The 22,638-nt window shown below is 34.3% G+C and overlaps 1 protein-coding gene across 12 annotated transcripts in view; it reads right to left on the bottom strand.

The window, feature by feature from the left end:
• Stau2 (staufen double-stranded RNA binding protein 2) overlaps positions 1-22,638 on the bottom strand; it is a 313,847-nt gene that overhangs the window by 86,186 nt on the left and 205,023 nt on the right. For 11 of the 12 annotated variants that reach the window (XM_071602282.1, XM_027947886.2, XM_071602290.1 and 8 more), the window contains one exon: positions 9,043-9,156. The exons of the other annotated variant lie outside the window; for it this stretch is intronic. In XM_071602282.1, coding sequence (XP_071458383.1) covers positions 9,043-9,156 — 114 coding nt within the window. The remainder of the gene's footprint in view (positions 1-9,042; positions 9,157-22,638) is intronic. 12 annotated transcript variants of the gene reach the window in all.

Here is a 22,638-nt window from a genome sequence, read left to right as displayed (position 1 = left end):
AGAATACTGAATTAAAAATTAAAGAATTAATAATAGTAGGGCATTATGCAGGTCCAAAATTGACACTAGAGAAATTCTGGATTCTATTTATACTTTAATTTATGTCTTATAATATCATAAACATGAAATTATCTTTAAAAAGATACACTGGCAAAACACTGATCTATAGCTATGCTGAGGTATAGATTATATAACCACACTAAAACTCTCTCTCTCTCTCTCTCTCTCTCTCTCTTTTTTTTTTTTTTTTTTTTTGCAGTGTAGTTAGGAAAGCTGGGTTTTTATACTTAAAATTTCACACATTTTGCTGTTTAAAATAGGTGTTATTCATCATTCCAAGGGAAAAAAAAAGCGGGAGAAAAAAGCAATGAGTAAATTCGTGGGTTTTGACTACAGTCCAAAATTATTTTATAGCTCAAATTAATAAGTCACTTGTGAGCACAATATCATTGGATATATGCAACCTCTTAGAAATGTGGTCATGCTGTACTAAGCATAAATGAAATTATGAGTCAGTTATAAAATACATAATATTCAATCTTCCCACTACCTTCTCCTATAATTCACTGTTATTTCTGGAAACTGCTTATACATCTGAAATGAAAGATCACTACAGAAACAAATGAATATTCCCTATAACTTAAAAAAATCCAGCCATGAAGTGTTTCTAAATGGAATTTCAGCAAGGAGACAAAAGTAATCTTTGCTATAGGCAAACTTTATTTCAATCCTCTAATGAAAATGAAGACAGACTTATTTATTATTCCCCAAGAATAAAACTGGTTTTCACTGTAGAGTAAATAAATCCAAAATCCACGTTCAAGTCTTATTATGCTATAATATGGGCAATATTTCTAGGACACTGAGTCTTTTCTGAAAGAGAATGAACTCTGAATGACCACATTTAATTTAACATTTGATATAAAATACAAAAGCTTAATGTTTTCTCCTTTTAAACCTAGGATTAAATTGGCAAACACTTTCTGTAAAGGGGCAAGTAGTAAATATTTTAGGCATTGCAGCCAATGAGGTTTCTGCCTGAACTACTTATCTCTGCCACTGAAGTGTGTAAGTGGCCACAAGCAAAACCTACATCAGTGGTGTGGCTATGTCCCAATAAATGCATTTATGGCCAATAAAGTTTGAATTCTGTATTTTTGCATGTCATAAATTTTCTTCTTTTTATTTTTTTTAACCATTTCAAAATGTAAAGGCCATTATTAGTTTGGGTAACAGATTAAACTTGGCCCTTGGGCTACCTATGCTGTCTTCTGTTCCAGTCTATCTATCAATAAATAATATCTATCCAGTGGCAAGAAGGAGTTACTGGTGAGTATCCTGCTCTAATTTATTTTAAGGTATTAAAGTTCTTAACTTAAAATGGAAAATTTATAAAGTTAAAAGCAGAAGAAATTTTTATTTCTCCAATAAAGGGATAAGTTCCTGATAGAGGAAGTATTTTGAAAGATAAAAATCAATAAGAAAACACTTTTCCAAAATAAACATTAAAGTTCATTTGCCTTTTTAATATATCTATTTTGGCACCCTGATTCATAAAATGTAAGCAAAACTCAAAGTTATATTTTGAATCCTGGCAGCTACAGGATCTCCTAGAAGCTGCCAACGGCAGTAACAATACCCAGTCCTTCACACCCCATAGCGCTCAGCTCTGTGGCTGAATATATGGACCTGGGGAAGCAGCTCAAGTTCAAAACCTACACTGCATCTGTGCAATACTAGAAATGCCACTGCATCTATCTATAGGATAATGATGTAGGGTCTATTATTGTAAAATGTCACTTAAGTATATTTTACTTTAACTAAAAGTTGTAATTGTCTTGGGTAATTGTTGCTATAGCCTATTATGTTCCTGCCTCTTTAGATTCTGAGGAATGCAGTCACGAACAACATTATTCAGTGACTATTGGTTTGTTTACCATATGACAGATGCTAGAATCAGGAGATAGTTCCTGGGACTTGAGGAATACAATTCAGGACACCAAGAAGGCTATGAAAGATTAGAAAAATGAAAGGTTATAAGTAGTCAGTAAAAGAATTAATGGAGATATATGATGGACTCCTAATGATAGCTACATATTTGTACTCAGAATATATGAATACTTTGAGGGCAACATTTGGAAATACTGGGATCACAAAAAATATCCTTAGATGGCCACCATCAGAGAAAGCTTTTTTGGCCATACATTTCTCTCACTAATTTACCTAATAAATTCTACCAAATACAAGTTATTCTAATTTTCTTAGAAATCTCAATTTAATTCCATCCTGTAAATATGTACTGAGTACTTCCTGTCAGAGCACAGACACCAAGAATACCAAAAGCAATGAGACCCTCTTGGACCTCAAGGTGGCTATTGCACAGGAGGGCAGACCAATACCAAGACATCATGGGGAAAAGTCTGATAACTGTAGCCATGGGATAATATAAAAAGTACAGTGTGCAACGAAAGGAGAATTTTGACTCTGTAGGTTTAAAGAAGGCCTGTTGACTGGAATGACATCTTGGCTGGATCTGATGACACAACAAAATTAAAAGTTGTAATGCAACAAAGTTAAAAATTAAAGTTTCCCTATGAGCAAAGAGAATGGGCAAGGCAGAAGGAATAGCACAAGTGAAGACAGGGATGAATAAGAGCACAAGATGTGGTAACTCAGTACAGCCAGGACAGAGTATGGGTACAAACTAGGCACAAGGGGGGATGGTGGAAGATGAGACTGGAGACACAGGCAGGGACCCAGTCATAATGTTCTTGGGGTTTCACCCTATAGACCATCCAAACATATATGACTATTAAGCACCTAAAATGTGATAGTCTAAAATCACAGGTAAAGGTAAAATAGACAAAGTTTCAAGAATGAGAAAAGTTGATTACATAGTGAAATATTTTAGATATATTGAGTTAAATTAAATGTATTATTAAATTTTAACTACTTTTTAAACATGTGGATACCAGAAAATTTTAAATACATACGTTTGCTCCCTCATGTTGTAGTACTGGTGGATGATTCCCCAATTACCACTTTACCAGTGGTCTTATTTCTCCTGTGAGTGACCTATTTAAAGATGGGCACAGGATGGCCCAACCAGGCCCATAGTGATGAACAAAAGATGGCTGGAGTGGTTCCCAATTCAGATGTGTTTGTCCAACACCCAAGGTCGGGTCTCTCTTTCAGAAGTGGGTAGGATGTGTGACACATAGAACTACTCTGGCTATCCTTCTAAATCAGAGGATGAAGTAGAAGATGACAAAGCTAAGAAATGGTAATGACCTAAATCCTTGCTGACATCACTGAGCTGCTTCCCCAATCAACCTTGGAGCTCACTTGTCCTCTGAATTCACACAAGACAGTGAGGTTCCTTAGTACTTGAACCAGTATGAGTCATGGTTTTTGCTCCATTACATTATAATGACCTCAAAAGCTAAGGAGTATAGATATTATCATTTAAGACATCTAGTACCACAAAGGTTTTGTACATAGTCTACAATCAATGAATATATGATTGTGATGTGGAAAGTTTTTTTTCTCTTTCTTTGAGGTTTAAAATATCAGTATAAGACTTTATGGCATAATTACCCTGGGGAAAAGAGAAAAAAACCTATGAGGAGAACTTAATTAATCAAAAGTAAAACCAAATAACCATCAGAGCTGCAAATTGTTTCACTTAATGGTCATCCCTTTATCTAGAGGCCTGACTGGAATCCTAGTTGAAGCTTACCCACTAGGAACCACTCAGCTTGATTTCACTAATTTGTACACAAATATACAACTGATACAGTTTATACCTCATTCAAGTAACTGAAATAAATAATCAAAATGTCTGGGCTGGGAATGTAGGTCAGTAGTAGAGCACTTGCCTAGCATGCTCAAGGCCCTGGGTTTTATCTCCAGCACCACAATAAATAAACAAACAAGCAAGCAAAATAATACAGAGAGCCCAGCACATGATAGATACACAATATATAAGCCTGGTTCTTGTTTATTTTTTGTAAAATTGCTAATTTTTTTTTTTTATTCCAAGTAACGTGTCTCTTGTTACAATCTTACTTTTGTTGACTAGAAGTCAGATTACAATAAATACTGATATATATTACACTTAAGATACTTAAAGTTAGTTTGTGCTTGGTTAAGTGATTGATTTACTAACTCATTCTTTTATTTATGTGAAGCAAGAATGTCAGAGCTAATCTGAACACAGTATGATAGAGAGCAGTAAAACTATTATCTAGAAACTAAGGTAAAGCATTTTTACCCAATCTTTGTGAGACTGGAGATTGATGGTGCAATCTGAATGAAGATGAATAAAAAGAAAACAAAGGGAGGGAAGGTTCTGACTTTGGGGCTATAACTAGAAGATGACTGATATAATTAGAGGAGATAGGAAAAGATACTCAGTAACATCTCATTGTGATGAGGGAAGGTGCAGAAAGGGTATCAGCCAGAAAGAGAAAGTAAAGAATAACATACTTGGTGAATTGTATGAAGCTATGAGACTTCAAAACCTATTACTAAGAATTACGCTTTAATAGCATACACTAACCAATATAACTTTAATAGGCTACACTAAAAAATATTAAGCAGATCCCTCACTAGCTGAATGTGTTTTTATTCAACTTACTTATAAGGATGTCCTTGAAGTCACTATATGATCTATAATTTTTAAATTTCACAAGACAACTGGCTCACCAAGGACGAAGGTGAGAATCTCCTTATTTTTGTATGCTCCAGTGTATAGTGAAATACTGACAACCCTGTTCACTAAAGCTAATACACATTTATTGTAGAAATAAGTATCTGGAAATTTAAACTTTGTTTTTGTTCTGGACAACTAAACATTCTAAAGGAATGTGAATTTCTAATATCACCCATTTATGATGCATAGGAAAAATGTAGAGCATTCCCACCCAGACAACATGGGGGACCTACAGCCTGAATGTCTGTCTAAATGAGAATTCAGAGTTTCTCATTTAGAAACTCTGACTGACTCATAATAGTTATCATTCTAGGAAGTCTGAAGCAGGTCTTACTAGGTGCTAGCATTCAGAGGGGCTCTAAGCCAGGCATTCCAAAGTGGAATCAACATATCAGAGTATGAAGAGGCAAGAAGATGTCATCCTCCTACGTTTCCTTGGGGTCAGTACTGTATAAGTAACTGATTAAACAATAAACCTGGCTTTTTTTTCTTTAAAAATATGTTTATTCAGGCATTATCTACAAACAGTAATATTTACCCTTTTTGGAGAACAGTTCTGTGAGTGAGGAAAATGTATAGAAATACTTCTACCACCACAGTTATAATACGGTCTGTTTCCACCATTCTGAAAAATTCCTTCAGAACATCTTCTACTCAATCCCTCTCCACATCCTCAGTCCCTGGCAACCACTCAGCTGTCTCCTACTTCTACAGTTTTGCCTTCTCAAGAATTCATATAAATGGAATCTACAATATGTAGTCTTTGAGTGGTTTCTTTCACCTACCATCATGTAACTAGCCACAAGGCCCATGAGACTGGGACACAGTCAGTGAGCAGGAGAGGGGCAGGAACTGAGACTGAAAAAGAGGAGGGGGGTCAAACCACAGAGAGGCTTGTATGCCATGTCTAAAATTTTGCCTTTTAATAGTAGGTATGAAGGGAAACCTTTTGAAGGTTTTGAGCAGTTGAGTAGTATGATTAATTTAAAAATAATTCTGCCTATTGTACAAAAGACAATAATGGGAAAAAAGTAGAACAAAAATGAAGCTACTTTATAGAGGATACTGCAGTTTCTTGTGTTTAAAACAACAGTGACTTAAGCTAGTATGGAAACAATTGAGGACCTGGGAAAGCAGCTGATAGTGAATTACAGAAAGAGCTGCTGGGACTGTGTAGCATGCTGGGGGACAGAGGAGTGGAGGATGGTTTCAAAGATGTCCTGGGCAACAAGGTAGGTGGGGTCATTTACCAGAAAGGGGAAAAGGAAAAGACAAGGGAGGAGGGAGCAGCAAGTTTGATAAGGGGAGATGGAAAATTAAGAGCTCCACAAATTTGAGTATCTTTAGGATACAGATGGTACTGAATCTTTCCCCTGAGCATTTAGCATACTTGTATTTGATAGAGAAATTTCATTTAATAATCCCTTCCTTGTTACTCTTAAATACAGTGAGTGAATGCACTGAATAATATATTCAGTCTCGACTGCACTGAATTCCTTGAGTTAAATTTACAAAAACAAGAAGATAAACCATAAAGGCTCAAAATGAGAGAGCTCTTTCACGTCTCCATTTCATTTTCTAAATAGTTAAGAGCATTTGAGTTTCATAAGGCCTCTAAATCTTATATATACTTTTTTTCTTAGAAGACCAATTTCTTTTTTTTTTATTGGTTGTTCAAAACATTACAAAGCTTATGACATATCATCTTTCATACATTTGATTCAAGTGAGTTATGAACTCCCATTTAGAAGACCAATTTCATTTGAATCAACTCAATCCCTCTGGAGACAGAGACTCAAATGAATTCAGAAATATATTTTTAAATTATCATAACTTTTCTTGCTTTAACATGTTTTCCCATTCACTCACATTGAAAAATCAATTGTTGAAAAAGTATTTAGTGGTTCCTCCTTTCCACATTATGAGACCAAGTCTATCTTGTTGGTATATCAAAAGAGTAACTTTTGATCAGTTAGAACTTCAGGATGGGGAGCGGGTAATGTGGCAACATGATGTGGAAAAGCCAGAGGTTGTGGAGTAGAGGTTTACTTTGTGTCTTCCGTCGTGAAGGAACCTATCTAAGTACAATGGAGGACCATTGATCACACCAATATCCCCCAATGTACAACTCTGAAGCCACCAAAGTGGTGTTCAATGCACACGATGATCATTTCTGTCAGAGATCCAGTCATGTATTCATTCATCATTTGACTATTATCAACACATCTCCTGAAAGTTCATTTTTTTAAATCTCAAAACTCCATGAAAATTTGTTATCTGTAACAAATTATTCTTGCTTTAACTAAAAATGTCTTTATTTACTTACCATTAAGTAAAATTGACATTCCAGATAAAGTGTAAGACCACTACGTACAGTTGTATAGATTGTCAAGGAAGCACTGCTTACACTGTAGGTATTGTGGGTCTATTACAAAAAAATGTTCCTTTGGACATCAGTAAATTGCCTTGAGGAAGAAGCACTGTTTTTCTATTTTGTAAAGGTGCCTCATGAGCTGATAGCAGCCCTGGATTTGGCACAAACCTGAAATAGCCTCATCATATTACATGTGAAGAAGCCAAGTTCCAAAGAGGTGAAGAGAGAATATCCACAACTAATTTATGGCAGAGTTGAATTTGATCCTAGTCTCCATTCCCAGTCCAGGGCTTTTTAATAGTAACATGCTACCTTTCAGATGTGTGGTATATTGATGCACTCTTTCAATTCTTTGCTCTGCTTCAGAAAAGACTTTTGCAGAATGGATACCCCAAGCTGCTCAAGCCATTTGTTCCTGCCATGAGTGGAGACAGAGATAGATAGGGTGGTAGCTATAGTTGTCAAATATTCAAAGGGGTGAATATACTAGACTAAGTTCCATGAGAGCAGAAAACATGTCTAACATTCTCACTATGTATCCTTAGCACACATCTATAGCTAAATTACAGTTGTATATAACTTATAAGAAATTTATATAAGAAATTTATTACTTTCTGTCAGTGAGTTTAAGTTACACCCCTCAGATTCTTACTGTACTGTCTTTTGTGCTCAGGCAAACATCAATGTAATAAAAACACTGAAAAGCACTGGCATGTTCTCTAGCTATTTTCTAGATCAATATGCTACACTATTTATTTTTGGTTAGGTTCATTTAAACAGGAGCAGTAATATCAATCACAGAATCATAAAATGTGAGCAATGGGATGCATCTTATGTCATTTAATCTAACTCCCTCATTTAACATTCTAGGAAGCCAAGTACAACAAAGTGATAGAATCCATCCAGGTAACACACCTAACTTTTGCCATAATTAATCCTAAAAGTCAGATTTTCTGGCCACAAATTAGTTGCTCTTTTCTGAACACATATTATCTCCCCACTAATCAAGAAATAATGACTGGAAACCCACAATGTCAGAGACATTGTGCACTGGTAGGCATGCCTTTAATGGAGTTTTGTTTTTAGTTGGACAATGATAAATCATGAGTTTGAGAAAATGCACTATTATGTTCTTTTATTCCCTCCATGCAAGAGGCACTACTCAGAAGAAAAATGATTAGTCAGAAGACTACTAGAAGTCCTGAAATTTAGCAAAAAATGGATATGAAAGTATGTTATGCTTGTTCTGTACATTGTTAATTTAGAAAGCATAGCGGGTTAGTCATATAGTAAAACTGTGTATGTCTATTTACTCTGGCTCCAAGTTAGAAATTCTATGACCTAGGTAATTAGTATAGTCTAATGTGGTGATTATTTTCATTGAAAATACATGCTATCTTGTAAACAGGATATTCTCAAGCAGCTATGTAAACTAAAGGAATGTGTTTATTTAGAAACAATACTTTCAGATTTTCAGTTTGATTTCAGAAATAAACCTTTAAAACAACACTGGAACTTCACTTCAGTAATATCCCAAATTATGGGACTAAATTGATGGTTCTGAAAGTTCACATGGTGAACTTTATACACATGGTGAATATTACACAAAACTCTTCTCTAACAGAACCAAATGAGCATGAGACTCCAGTATTATCTATACTCTTTTATGTTTTTATTAAAGAGTAAAAGAATATAGAGGGAAATTATTTGTTGTAAGAGAATTCTATATTTATAATGAACTGCAAACAAAAAAGTCTAAAATCATTTAAATCCCCTACAATATATTTCCCAACACAAACTATTTTGATTTTCAAACATCTAGCAAATGGCGCTAGTAGATAATAAATATATGACAGAAAGCAAAGCTATATGTGTGCATATAAGCTTCCATTCTGCTGGCCTCCAACTTCTCAGCGGGGCCATAATGCAGCAAGATGGCAGTGGCATATTATACCTGATTATGGCTGGCTTCAACGGAGCTTCCAATAGCATGGAAAGTCATCTGCACAGGGGCTAAGGTCAGACAGGTCACATATTCTTTGCCACTTTGTTTATCACAGTAGTGAACCTATAATAGAACACACGCAATCTGCTGAACACCATTTTTATGAGGGAGTCCGATGTAAAAGGTCCTTTTTCAAAGGTTCTAGATTTAAAAAAAAATTCAAATGATTTATGCAGAGCACACCTCAAATACTTAAAATCTATGAACCCTCCAATTTTCTATGGAAAATCAATTCCATTTTAACCCATTTTGTCCCATTGTCCCAGATTAGAACACCTATAAAAACTTTAAATTGAGCAAAAAATATGCCACTTACGGTAACTTTGAAATAATATTTGAATATTTAGTATGTTCACAAAATGGAAAACTTGGGATTTAATGGGTTAAGTCTTTTTGAGGTTTTAAGGGAGTTTAAGAAATGCCTTTTTATTATGGCTAGTATAAAAATGCACAACTAAATGCTACATCTATCTTTAAGGTCTAGCTTTTCAGGATGCATAATGTATAAAGGACTCAAGTTTGTAAGCATTAGTCAAAGTCCATTTGATTCTAATGGAATTTTGCCAACCTGAATTTTCCCTCATCTTTGACTCCACGTGTATGTGATTGCTGTTTAATTGGGAGTGACAATTCTTCTCTTTCTACATTATAGCCCCTTCAAAATCAGTGAATATATGTGTTTGTCACTATACATGTTCTGTTTGAAATTTTGACATTATAATCAAATTGAATTAAATTGAAATGATTTATAAAGTGCAGACTAAAATAAAGTTACAAGAATATTATTTTTCTTTTAGCTAAATATAACTAACCATTATTAAAACCACATGTAAGACAATCCATATCAGAGGTAAGGCACATGTGATAGAGGAAAGTATAGGTCCAGTTTCATATTAAGAAAATTTTCATCTTTCCATTTATCTACTTTCAAAAAAGTTCTGTTTTTTAAACTGTAAGCCAACAAGGTAATAAGAGTATTGCTTTTGTGATAAATTAATAAAAATATGTCTATAAAATGGAATGGGATTCCTACCAATTATATTAGAGGGAAAACTGGTTTTATTAGTCACAACTTGCTCAATTTGTTAACGTGTACATATTTAGAGTAAAGGTTTAGATGAGAATTTTGAATTTCTAAGCAAGAATATTAACATATAAGTTCCTTGTCTGAGGTTTTATTCTAATAGCTGCATAATGTTCAGACACCCATATACCTTTATTACAGAATATGGCCCACATTAATTTTGTCATGTATAATAAGAATCTGACTGAAAATTATAGCAATATGAATCCTGGTCTAATAGTTTAATAATTCAACTGTTTTAAACCAGTAGGGTTGTTAAGAATGGCCATCATTTTCCCTGGAGGTGGGGAAATTTTCCTCTTGGGAATCTATAAAAGTAGCATAGGGCTCAAATCAAGTCAATATAAAAGCCTTGTTTCCAAAGTACTATAAAGATTTTGTTATAAAAACATTTTTTCCTGAGTTAACCTTAGAGAAAAAGATTTGACAACAGTTCTAATTCACTGTACTATAACTCCTGAGCAAATTAAAAGCTCAGTCTATGTATAGGAGTTAAAAAATGTGGAATTGTTGTTTACTATGTGTCAGCTAGGTATGATGGGAAAAAAATGTAACTTATCACATAACAGGTTTATGCAAAAGCCAATAAATGGTGACACTATAACAGCTACAGTTTGCAAGCATTTATGGTATAGTTAAAATATTATGTCTGATATAGTGCTATTATAAAACATGCTCTTTATAAATTTAATAAAACATAATCACCCATTCAATTCCAATTGAAAGTAAATATGAAAGATATGACACTCTCCTAAAAACACAGTTGACACTCTTGTATGTGAGCTGACTTATTGCATTTCTATTCTTTATCCTAAAGAAATGAAAATTAGAAAAGACAAAAAGACAATTATAGTTGAAAAAATAGGCTTCAAACTTGGTTTTCGTCAGTGGCTTGGATGTCATAACTGAAAGATTTAACTTTTCTCCTAACTATATACAAGCCACCATGAGCCAATTACCTAATAAATCCTATGGACCCATGCAATTCATGTGTGAAAGATAAATATAAAGGTGCAAGTTAGCACACAGTTCCAACGATGTCACATCTCTATTGCTGTGTCCTCCAGTATTCTCCCATAGTAATTCTTAGCTGGGCAACTAGATGCTCAGAGTAAAGACTATACTTCTCAAGGTTCCTTACAGCTATGACTGACCAGATGTCCAAGGAGACTGTAACTGAAAGAATTCTCTGGCAGTTTCCTGGAAACTTTTAAAAATAGATTTCAGATGTATGCTTTTTGATCTCCTTTACCCATTTTTGCCAACCTGCGCTTAGAGTGTTAATATTGCCATCATGGACCCTGAGGAAGAACACAGTCCTTGAGGACTTCATGGAACAGCATCATACCTGCCTTAGACTCTAAGCTATGGGCTTTTATTTATGCAAAATTCAACCTCTACTCTGTTTATGTCACTGGGCCTTTTATCATTCAAAAGAAACCTAATTCTGACAAGATGTTTCCTATGCCCCCAAACTGACACCAAGACTCATAGCCAATCACAAAAGAATCTCCAGAAAGCTGCCAACATTTAGGACTTAGCCTTAATTTCCTTCCCTCACTCTCTTTATAAAAGTTAGCATAACTGGTCCAACCACAAAGAATCCACATAGGAACAGCAACAGTAGGTTAACGGGAGGAAATCATCTGGATTTGTCAGCCTTATGAGGAATAGAGTATTTTCAGTGAATGAGGTAGCTCTAAGAGAATAGGTGACAGACAGTGGGAATACCTATACAAAAGCAATACTGACATTTCATTCCCTGGTGAGAGGCTTGCTAAGAATTGAACTTATAGGCCCCTCTCAGTTTAAGTTATGTCCCTGGCAGTCTGGAAGCACATGAAAATGCAGCAACAAGGCTTGGATGTATTTGAGCACATGTTGAAGGAGTCTCAAGACACGTAGCATACTTCAAAAACAAAAATGATGGAGCAAGACATGCTCATCTCAGATTTTCATGGCCCTTGCAAGAAATGATAAGAGAATCTTAGCAGAAGATTGAAACCCACCAACAGTGAAACCCACCAACAGAGGGGACTAAGGGCACAAACCATTAGTAAAGCCCAAAGGAAACAGTTGCCCCTTAGGACCAAGGGAACTGGGAAAACCTGAGCACTACCTAAAGAAAACCATAGACATCATCCATGTGGAAACCAGCAGTGGATGAAACTACACTAAAAAGTGCCACCTCCCCTTACCCTAGTCCCAATCTGAGCTTTCTAAGACCCTAAGAGTAAGGTCATGAAATAGAAGTAAATTGTGGAAGAAAGTGTCTAAGAACCAGACCATGCCCCCATCTCACCAATGATCAACACAAAGATGTGGGAGTGAGAGAATGAGAGGAAGAGAGCCATTAAGTCTACTGAGCCAAAATGAATAACTTGCAATGGAAGGATATGACTTATAGTTTTGCACTGAACTGGACTAATTTTTAAAAAAATTTTAATCAATTAATTAATTAATTTGGTGCTGGGAATCAAACCCAGGATCTTGTGTGTAAGACAAGCCCTGTACTACTGAGTTACATTCCCAGCCCTTGAACTAGATTTTTTAAAACTAAAGGTAACTGACAAACTAAAGGACTTGCCAAAAACAGTACAAATGAACATGAATAAGAGATTTGATAAAGCATAGAGGAAAGCAGTGACTAAAGAAATATAAAATCACTTCATATTTTCCTCCGATTGCATTGAGATTTCCCAATAAACTGGATAATATGTGAAAAAGTACATGAAACTATTACTCAAGGACTCAATTTTAAATTAAATAAAACATAATGTATAATAAAAAGCCTTAAGAAAGTATCATGTTTTGCATACTTGACCAATGAAAACAAGTTTGATATGGCTCTCTTTAGGTATATATTTTCTTCTTGGAAATAAAAATAGAAATGCTAGGACAAATGCTAGGACAAAAGCAGTGTGTTTCCACAACTGTGACCCTACAAAACCCAGTATACAATGTCTTAGCTACCTAAGACCTTGATTTTGATGAAATAAATGAATAAAGACAATTTTAGAAGATTACAAAAGTCATCTCCCTATATTTAAGATTTACTGTTTACAAAACTTACCACTTTCTGTTTTTAATATTTTAAAATGTAAGCAGTGAATGTTGTATTATTTGTTCAGGATTTATAACATTAGTCAACAGCTATGTATTGACATTTTGTTTCTTATGAACTTATAAAAATAATTCCACTAAAAGGTGAGTCATAAATTAACATGTCAATTAAATAACCTGGATTCATTTGAAATTTGCAAACCTATAGTGATTTTAAAATAAATTTCCTAGTATGATTTGTACTCCAATAAACCCAGATGAGATATGATACTTATACATCTGACATTTATCTTGCCAGCCTAAAGATTACCTTTATAAAAATTATTTCAACTCTTCATATAATGTAAGAAACAAAATTCTACTAGTCTTACAATATCTTATATAAAAAGCTAGGTATGTGAATTTTTTATACCCATTTGAAAATATGAGGGACTATGCAAATGAAAATTGCTCTTTATCTCACCCCAAACTGTTTCCTGCAGAGCTGAAGGTCCTTGATGTTGCAGGACAACTAAATACTTTACTAATCTCAGCAGAGAACTGGTTAACTGCCTGTCTGTCAGATGTCTGTACTGGCCACCTCCTGTGGGGACAAAAATGAGGAGAGTGTGGAAAAGACTCACATTTAAAGAAAGCTGCTCCTTAGATCATAAAGGAAAGATAAAGGCCTACATATTCATATGTGATACACTCCACAGTCACTGTATTAAGACAGCACAGGTTTGATTAGCAAACCTGAGGTTTATTAACCTGGGGCCTACTTCTCAGTTGCACGTAGCAGAGCCACAGGAGCCATCTTGGCTACTGCACAGGAGCCCCACCCACAAGAGTAAAGACAGCAATGATCTAAGAAGGGGCAGCTTTAACAATAAACCTTAGGATACTCAAAATATGCTTGATTCTTGCAGAGTCTGCATACCAGCTGCATAAAAGAACTAAGTTTTGTTAACATAAATAGCATGTTCTTAGCAAGGTATGAAATAGATTTGTTTCATAAATATTGACCTAAATAAGTAGAATGAGTGCATCTTAAATATTTATTAACTATTCTTTTTAGATCACATATGAATTATCTTATTTGGGTCAACCAGAGTCAATATGACAAGTCTACATTATATTTATATGTAAGTAATTAATTTATAATAAATGAATAAGATTGGTTTATCCATGAGCCGTATTTAGACATGTGACTGGTTCACAGTGTTTATTAAAATAAATATTAGATATTCTATTACTATAATATCCCAAAATAATAAAAGATGACAACACATATAACTTTAAGAATATTAACATGGATAATATCTATTACTGACTTCCTCTAAAGATTTTTTACTCAATTTCATATCTAACAAACTAACATTGTATCATTTGTAACAAAAATGTACACATACAACTAACATGCTCAGCCACATACTAGTCTTTTAGTTGATGGGTAATCTCTTTCACTCATTCTTATCACATTAACGCCTCCTAAGGGACAGGAGTAAATGAATAAATGAAATCACATAACAGACTGAAACACAACTGGCAGTTATCTTTTCTATCATTTAGAAATTCTGTGTTTGGAATAAACTTTGCAAATTACATATTTATGTTTGGTTTTCAAAATCTGGCATTAATATATAAAGATTTATCTGTAGTGCAAGTCATAGATAAAAATCATGTAGTAAATAGCAACAAAAGATGTATTGTGAGCACTGATTTTTAACAGTTACTTTTATTTACCAGAAAGGAGTTGCCTTCTTCTGTAGCGCATACTCTTGTTGTTATAAACCCACATACATTCATTTATGTGTAAGATAAGCCACATGAAAATCTAAAGGGTTTTTTAAGAAAATAACTTTTTAATAAGGAAAAGTCTTTCTCAAGGTCAAAAGAAAACTACAGTTGTATAGGCAGTCAATGTATCTTTAAAGTTAAACTAATGAAAACTCCTCTCTCAATAGGGCCAAGTCTATCACTTCCCAAATACTAGAATTCAATTGTATTGGGTATCACTTCAAAAAAAATGGTATAAAAGACAAGATATTACCAATCTTTTCATTACATACTAGCTTAACTAATAAATAAATAAATACAATTTAATTATATTTTTATTTGTTCTTTTATATATAGAATATATTTTGACATATTTATACAAACATGGTGTACATCTTATTCTAATTAGGATCCCAGTCTTGTGGTTGTGATGTGGAGATTCACTGTGCTGTTTTCATATATACATAGGAAAGTTATGTCAGATTCATTCTACAGTCTTTCCTATTCCTGTCCTCCCTCCTTTCCCTTCATTCCTCTTTGTCTAATCCAATGAACTTCTATTCTCCTACCACTTCTTGTCGTGTTAGCATCCACATATCAGAGAGATCATTCGGCCTTTGGTTTTGGGAGATTGGTTTATTTTGCTTAGCATAATCTCCAGATCCATCCATTTACTTACAAAATTTTAACCTTTCTACTCAGGAATTACATAGTTTAGAAATATACAATACACACTTGTATTTACAACAGTTACATTCTTACAAAAAGACCATGTATGACTTCTGCTACCAGGCAAGATGAAATAGATTTACTTTTTTCTTATTCTTCCTGCTAAGTACAAGTAAAGGTAATAGCTCTTGATGTTATGCATAAACATAAGAGAATGCAGAAAAGTGGAAAGAAGGAGGAAGACCACCTAGGGGTTTCAGGACTCAAGGAAAAACACAGTGGTAAATTCCTAAATTTTCTTTTTGTTTTAAATATCCTGGATTAAGAGAACGCAAGAACCTGGAAATGCCAATGGGTGTCAATAAAAACAAAACAAAACAAAACAAAAAACCCTAAGAAAGCCTGCTCTAACCAAAGGATCATAGAAGAAATAAGCTAGCAAGATAGAAAACTTTTAGACAGTAATTACAATCATATGGCAAAAAAAAAAAAAAAAAAAAAAATGAGGAGAGCCATTCCTAAAGCCAATAACAAAGGCCAAATGGGGAGCCCTATATTTGTACCCTCAGCAGACTTCAATAAGGCAACCCAATTCCCCTGCTAGTGTGGTAAAAGAGACGGGACCATGGATAATCAAGAGTTTTTAATCCTAATGAATCCTGGTGCACCTCCACCTAGTGACACTGAAGTACCCTACCTCTCCTTGCCAAGGTGCTAACAGGAGAGGCATAATGGAGGGTGAGGATTTTCACCTTCATCCAGTTGTAATAAAGTCCCTCTCCTCCACCAGATGTCAGCCGAAACTAAGTGCAAAACATAAATTCCTAGTTGGTGCCGCGTCAGAAGAGGCTTGCTAAAACTGAGCTTTTAGGTATATGGCACTCAAAATGTCCAGAATTCAACAGAACATCACTCCTTATATCAAGAACCATAGTTTCAGCTTGAATGAGAAGACAATTACCAGATGCCAACAGCAAGATGACACAGACATTAGATTTACAAGTATCGTAAAGTAGCCTTAATAAAAATATTCCAATAGGGGCTGTGGCTGTGGCTCATGTTAGAACCCTCATCTAATGTGTGTGAGGTCCTGGGTTTGATCCTCAGCACCACATAAAAGTAAATAAATAAAACAAGGTATTGTGTCCAACTACAACTAAAAAAACCAAAATAAAATAAATTCCAATAATTAGCTGAACTTGAAACAAATGAAAAATGACAGTCTCATCAAAGAAATAGAAGAAAACAGATGGTCCTAACAGCAAAATGGAGAAAGTAGAATAAAGAATCAGTGAATCTGAAGATAGAAAAATACAAATTCTCCAATCTGAAAAACAGAGAAAACAGAATGAGAAAAAATGAACATAGACTCAAGGATCTATGGGACCATAACAAATGATATGGTAATACTTGTATCATCAGAGTTCTAAAAAGAGAAGAGAAATATGTAAAAATGAAAAATAATTCAAAGAAATAATGATTAAAAATTTACAAAATGTTGGTAAAAGATATAAACCTCACTCCTTTAAGAAGGCGGAAAAACACAATAAACACCAAGAACCCAGACATATAATAATTAAACTTTTGAAAATTAAAGAAAAATCTTGAAAGCACTGAGAAAGAAACAACCTCTAACCTACAAAAGTAAAACAATTAGAATGAGAGCATTTTCTCAACTGAAACCATGAAATGAAAGCCAGAAGACACTGGCATATTTTATTTTTCAAGTGTTGAAAGAATTGTCAACCTAGAATTTTATGGCCAATGACAATATCTTTGGGGAATGAAGAGGAACACAAAACATTCTCAAATGGAAGGGAACTGAAAGTTTGTTGTCAGTATATCTACCATAAAACAATGGTTAAAGTTAAATTCTTGAAACAGGAAAAATAAAAGCAGGAATCTTGGCACTCCATCAGGAAAGAAGAATACAGAAAAGAGCAAAAATACTTGTAAATACAATAGATTTTCCTTTTCTTTTCTTTTCTGAATAATCTTTGACATTTGAAGTAGAAATTATAGCACTGTCTGATGCTGTTATTAATATATACATAGAAAATATTTAATGACTATATTACGAACTGAGGCATACAAAGAAGCATTGAAAAAGGCACAACAAAACAGAGGGGGGCACAGCATAATTTCTGTGATATCCTTACTAAAAATAACTCTTAATCTAATCATAAAAAATTAGAAAAACCCAAGTTTAAGAAAATCTTATAAAACAAGATTGGCAGCCATTATGAAGTCAAACAACAACAAGTGCTGGCGAGGATGTGGGGAAAAGGGTACACTTGTACATTGCTGATGGGACTGCAAATTGGTGCGGCCAATTTGGAAAGCAGTATGGAGATTTCTTGGAAAGCTGGGAATGGAACCACCATTTGACCCAGCTATTCCCCTTCTTGGACTATTCCCCAAAGACCTTAAAAGAGCGTACTATAGGGATACAGCTACATCGATGTTCATAGCAGCACAATTCACAATAGCTAGACTGTGGAACCAACCTAGATGCCCCTCAATAGATGAATGGATAAAAAAAATGTGGCATTTATACACAATGGAGTATTACTCAGGACTAAAAAATGACAAAATCATGGCATTTGCTGGGAAATGGATGGCATTAGAGCACATTATGCTAAGTGAAGCTAGCCAATCCCTAAAAAACAAATGCCAAATGTCTTCTTTGATATAAGGAGGGCAACTAAGAACAGAGCAGGGAGGAAGAGCATGAGAAGAAGATTACCATTAAACAGGGACGAGAGGTGAGAGGGAAAGGGAGAGAGAAGGGAAACTGCATGGAAATGGAAGGAGACTCTCATTGTTATACAAAATTACATATAAGAGGAAGTGAGGGGAAAGGGAAAAAAAACAAGAGAGAGAAATGAATTACAGTAGATGGGGTAGAGAGAGAAGATGGGAGGGGAGGGGAAGGGAGGGGGATAGTAGAGGATAGGAAAGGCAGCAGAATACAACAGACACTAGTATGGCAGTATGTAAAAATGTGGATGTGTAACCGATGTGATTCTGCAATCTGTATACGGGGTAAAAATGGGAGTTCATAACCCACTTGAATCAAATGTATGAAATATGATATGTCAAGAGCTTTGTAATGTTTTGAACAACTAATAATAATAATAATAAAACAGCCAAAAGAAAATCTTATAAAACAAATGATCAACACTTCAAAACTGTCAAGATTGTGAAAGATTGAAAAAAAAAATGTTACTTAGAAGAGACTTGAGAATTAACAACTAGAAGCAAGGTGGGACCCTACACTGAATCCTAGACCAGAAAAGGGGCATTAAAAGAAAAACAGGCAAAATTTGAATAAGATCTTTAGATTAGTTAATAGTATTTAACAGTGTTAATTTCCTGCTACATTTTATTATGGTTATAGAACTATTAACATTAAACTCACTAATACTTCTCTGAAAGTCCATTTTCTTTTCTAAGGGGCTATTTATAGTAGAAAATAGAACCCTGAATGCTCAGAATTAAAAAGATTTGAAAGAAGCCAAGCAATTATTAGACTAAGGAATAAACCTAAGTTTTTCTATGCATAAAATAATTTTAGAATAAGAGAATCTTCAGACAATGAAATTAAAGTTTATCTGCTATAGTTTAGATCTTGAAAATCTCCTACCAGCCCATGAGTTGCAAAGTTGGTCCCCAACTATTAGAAGATAGTGGAACCTTTAAGAGTGTAGCTTAGTGGAAAGACACTAGGTTGCTGGAGGCGTGCCTTAAGGGAGATACTTGGATACTGGCTTCTTTCTTTCTTTTTGCTTCCTGGATGCCATGAGGTAAACATGTGTTCTCTGCCATGTGTTCCCACCATGAAGTACTGTGCTGCCAAAGTCCAAAGCAACACACCCAAGAAACCATGGACTGAAGCCAAGTTCAAGGCTAGCCTGGGCAACTTAGCAGGACTATCATAAAAATAAAATGGGCTGAAGACGTAGCTCAATGGCAGAGTGTTTGCCTAGCATGTGTGATATGCTAGGTTCCATACCCAGTCCCACAAAAAAATAGAAGCCTGCAGCCTCACCAACTAAAGGAGTAAGAAGAAAGAGCTATAACTAAAAAATAAAATAAAATAAATTCCAATAATTAGCTGCACTTGAAACAAATGAAAAATGACAGTCTCATCAAAGAAATAGAAGAAAACAGATGGCAGAAAAGCTAGACATTTAAGGAAGAAATCCTAGATGTCACAGAGCTGCAGAAGTGATACAACATCAAATTTGAATATAAACTCCATCCAAATCCCAGCAGACTGCTAAACTTCACATATACAAGGAGACCCTAAACCACCTGGTGTGAAAATAAGCAGAAACCAGTGAGAGTTGGTAGAGATTTAAAAGTTTGCTACTTTTTTAATTGAGTACAATTTCCTGGAAATTTAGGGGGTAAATGCTAGAAGCTAGAAAAGGCAGAGAATGGATCTGAAAATCTGAGCATAAACTCAGCTCAAATTATCATCTTATAGCTATAGTATGCAGGCACAGGGGAGACTACAAGAGGAAAAAACTATGTTGGAGGTAAAAGAACTGAATGGAGACTATTAGCCAATGGATATCACCAAGGGGAATAGTTTTAATCAAAGCAACTTAACTGATAACTAGATTAAAATAAAGATATTGTGAGCATCTACAACTGAAAAAAAATATTTTAAAACAAGATTTAAAGGAAAACATGATCTCAATAGCTACACAGACATGGATCTCAACAGAGAACCAGAACTATTTAAAAATCCAAATGGATGTTAGATTTTTAAAAACACAGTAAGTAGAAATGAAAAAATTATTATATGGGGTCAAGAAAAGAATTGGAATATAAGATAAGTGTAATTTTGTGGGTTAGTCTCTGTATCTTCTATTCTGTACCATTGGTCTACCAGTCTTTTTTGGTGCCAGTACCATGCTGTTTTTGTTACTATTGCTCTGAAGTACAGTTTACTCATACATTGCTGGTGGGACTGCAAATTGGTGCAGCCAATATGGAAAGCAGTATGGAGATTCCTTGGAAAACTGGGAATGGAACTACCATTTGACCCAGCTATCCCTCTCCTCGGTCTATACTCAAAGGACTTAAAAACAGCATATTACAGGGACACAGCCACATCAATGTTTATAGCAGCACAATTCACAATAGCTAAACTGTGGAAGCAACCTACATGCCCTTCAGTAGATGAATGGATTAAAAATGTGGCATATATACACAAGGAATATTACTCAGCAATAAAAGAGAATAAAATCATGGCATTTGCAGGTAAATGATGGCATTTAAGACAATGCTAAGTGAAGTTAGCCAATCCCCCCCCCCCCAAAAAAAAAAAAAAACAAATGCCGAATGTTTTCTCTGATATAAGGTGATTGAATCACAGTGGGGTGGGGTGGGGGAGCATGGGAGGAATAGACTAACTCTAGATAGGGCAGAGGGGTGGGAGGGAAAGGGAGGAAGCAGGGGGTTAGCAATAATGGTGGAATGTGATGGACATCATTATCCAAGTACATGTATGAAGACATAAATTGGTGTGAACACACTTTATATACAAAGATATGAAAAACTGTGTTCTATATGTGTAATAAGAATTCTAATGCATTCTGCTGTCATGTATTTAAAAAATAAAATCAATTTAAAAAAATAATTGGAATAGAGGTAAGAATTGGTAAACTTGAAGATAGATCAATAGGAATTATGTAATCCAAAAAGAATAAAGAGTTCAGAGACATGAGGGACAATATCAATATGTTCAACACATGTATAACTGGATTATAAAAGCAGAGGATAGAGAAAGGGTAAATCATTTTTTGAAAAAAGTCGTGGCCAAAATTTTCCAAAACTGGCTTATAAAAGCTATCTTATAGTTTTATGAATTTAAATGAATTCCAAGCTCAATTTAAAACCTTCCTAGACTGAGCATAGTCAAAAACCAAATATAAACGAATATTGTGAAAACAGCCAGAGAAAACACAATACATTATAAATGTAAGGTTGAAAAAAATGGCTATTCTGCAAGAAAAAATGAGCTTCAACTCTTATCTCATAACCATACATAAAAATTTAACTTTAAATACATCTTAGCATTAAACATTAAGGATAAAACCATAAAATAAAATAAAGATAAAATCTTTAAGACCTTGGAGTAGTCAGACATTTCTCAGATAAGACCAAAAAAGCATAAGCCATGGGGAAAAATATGAAAAGTTTTATCAAAATTGAAAGCTTTTCAAAATATCACATTAATATAATGAAAGGACAAGCCATATGCAGGGAGATAATATGCAAATGACTTGTATTTAAGATATAAGGAACTCATAAAAATCAACAATAGACCAAAAACATTAGAAACTGAGCAAAAAAATATAGAAACTTCACAAAGACATACAACCAATAAACACAGGAAAAGAAACTCATGATTCCTCGTCAGTGAAATATAAACTAAAATTTTAATGACATACCACTATAGGCTCAATAGAGTCTGACCACAGTAATATATGGAACCCTCAAAGATATTACTGGTAGGAATGAAATTATACAGCATATTGAATAAGAATCTGGTTTTTTTTTTAAATAAAATTGTACATACACTTACCATATGATCCAGTAATTCCACTTCAAGGTATTTTTTTCAAGAGAATTGAAAACACATGTCTGCATAAAATTTTATATGTATTGTTCACAAACAGCTTTATTTGTAATAGCCCTAAACTAAAAAAAACCCCAAATGTCCATCAGGGAGGAAAACTGGACAATTTATAATATATATCCACCATAAAAGGGATTAGTGCTTAGCAATGAAAAGGAACAAAACACTGATTGACAAAACAAATAAATCTGGAAAATATTGTACTGAGTAAAAAAAAGTCAGACACAAAATTGTACACATTATATATTCCATTTGTATTAATTTTATATTAATTTCTTTGAAAAGGTAAAAAACAATCTTTAGTGCCAGAAAGAAT

This window comes from Marmota flaviventris, chromosome 15 (genome assembly GCF_047511675.1).
Source record: "Marmota flaviventris isolate mMarFla1 chromosome 15, mMarFla1.hap1, whole genome shotgun sequence".
Lineage (NCBI taxonomy): Eukaryota > Metazoa > Chordata > Mammalia > Rodentia > Sciuridae > Marmota > Marmota flaviventris.
The sequence above is the reverse complement of the archived record's forward strand: the minus strand, read 5'-3'. Positions and strand labels throughout refer to the sequence as shown.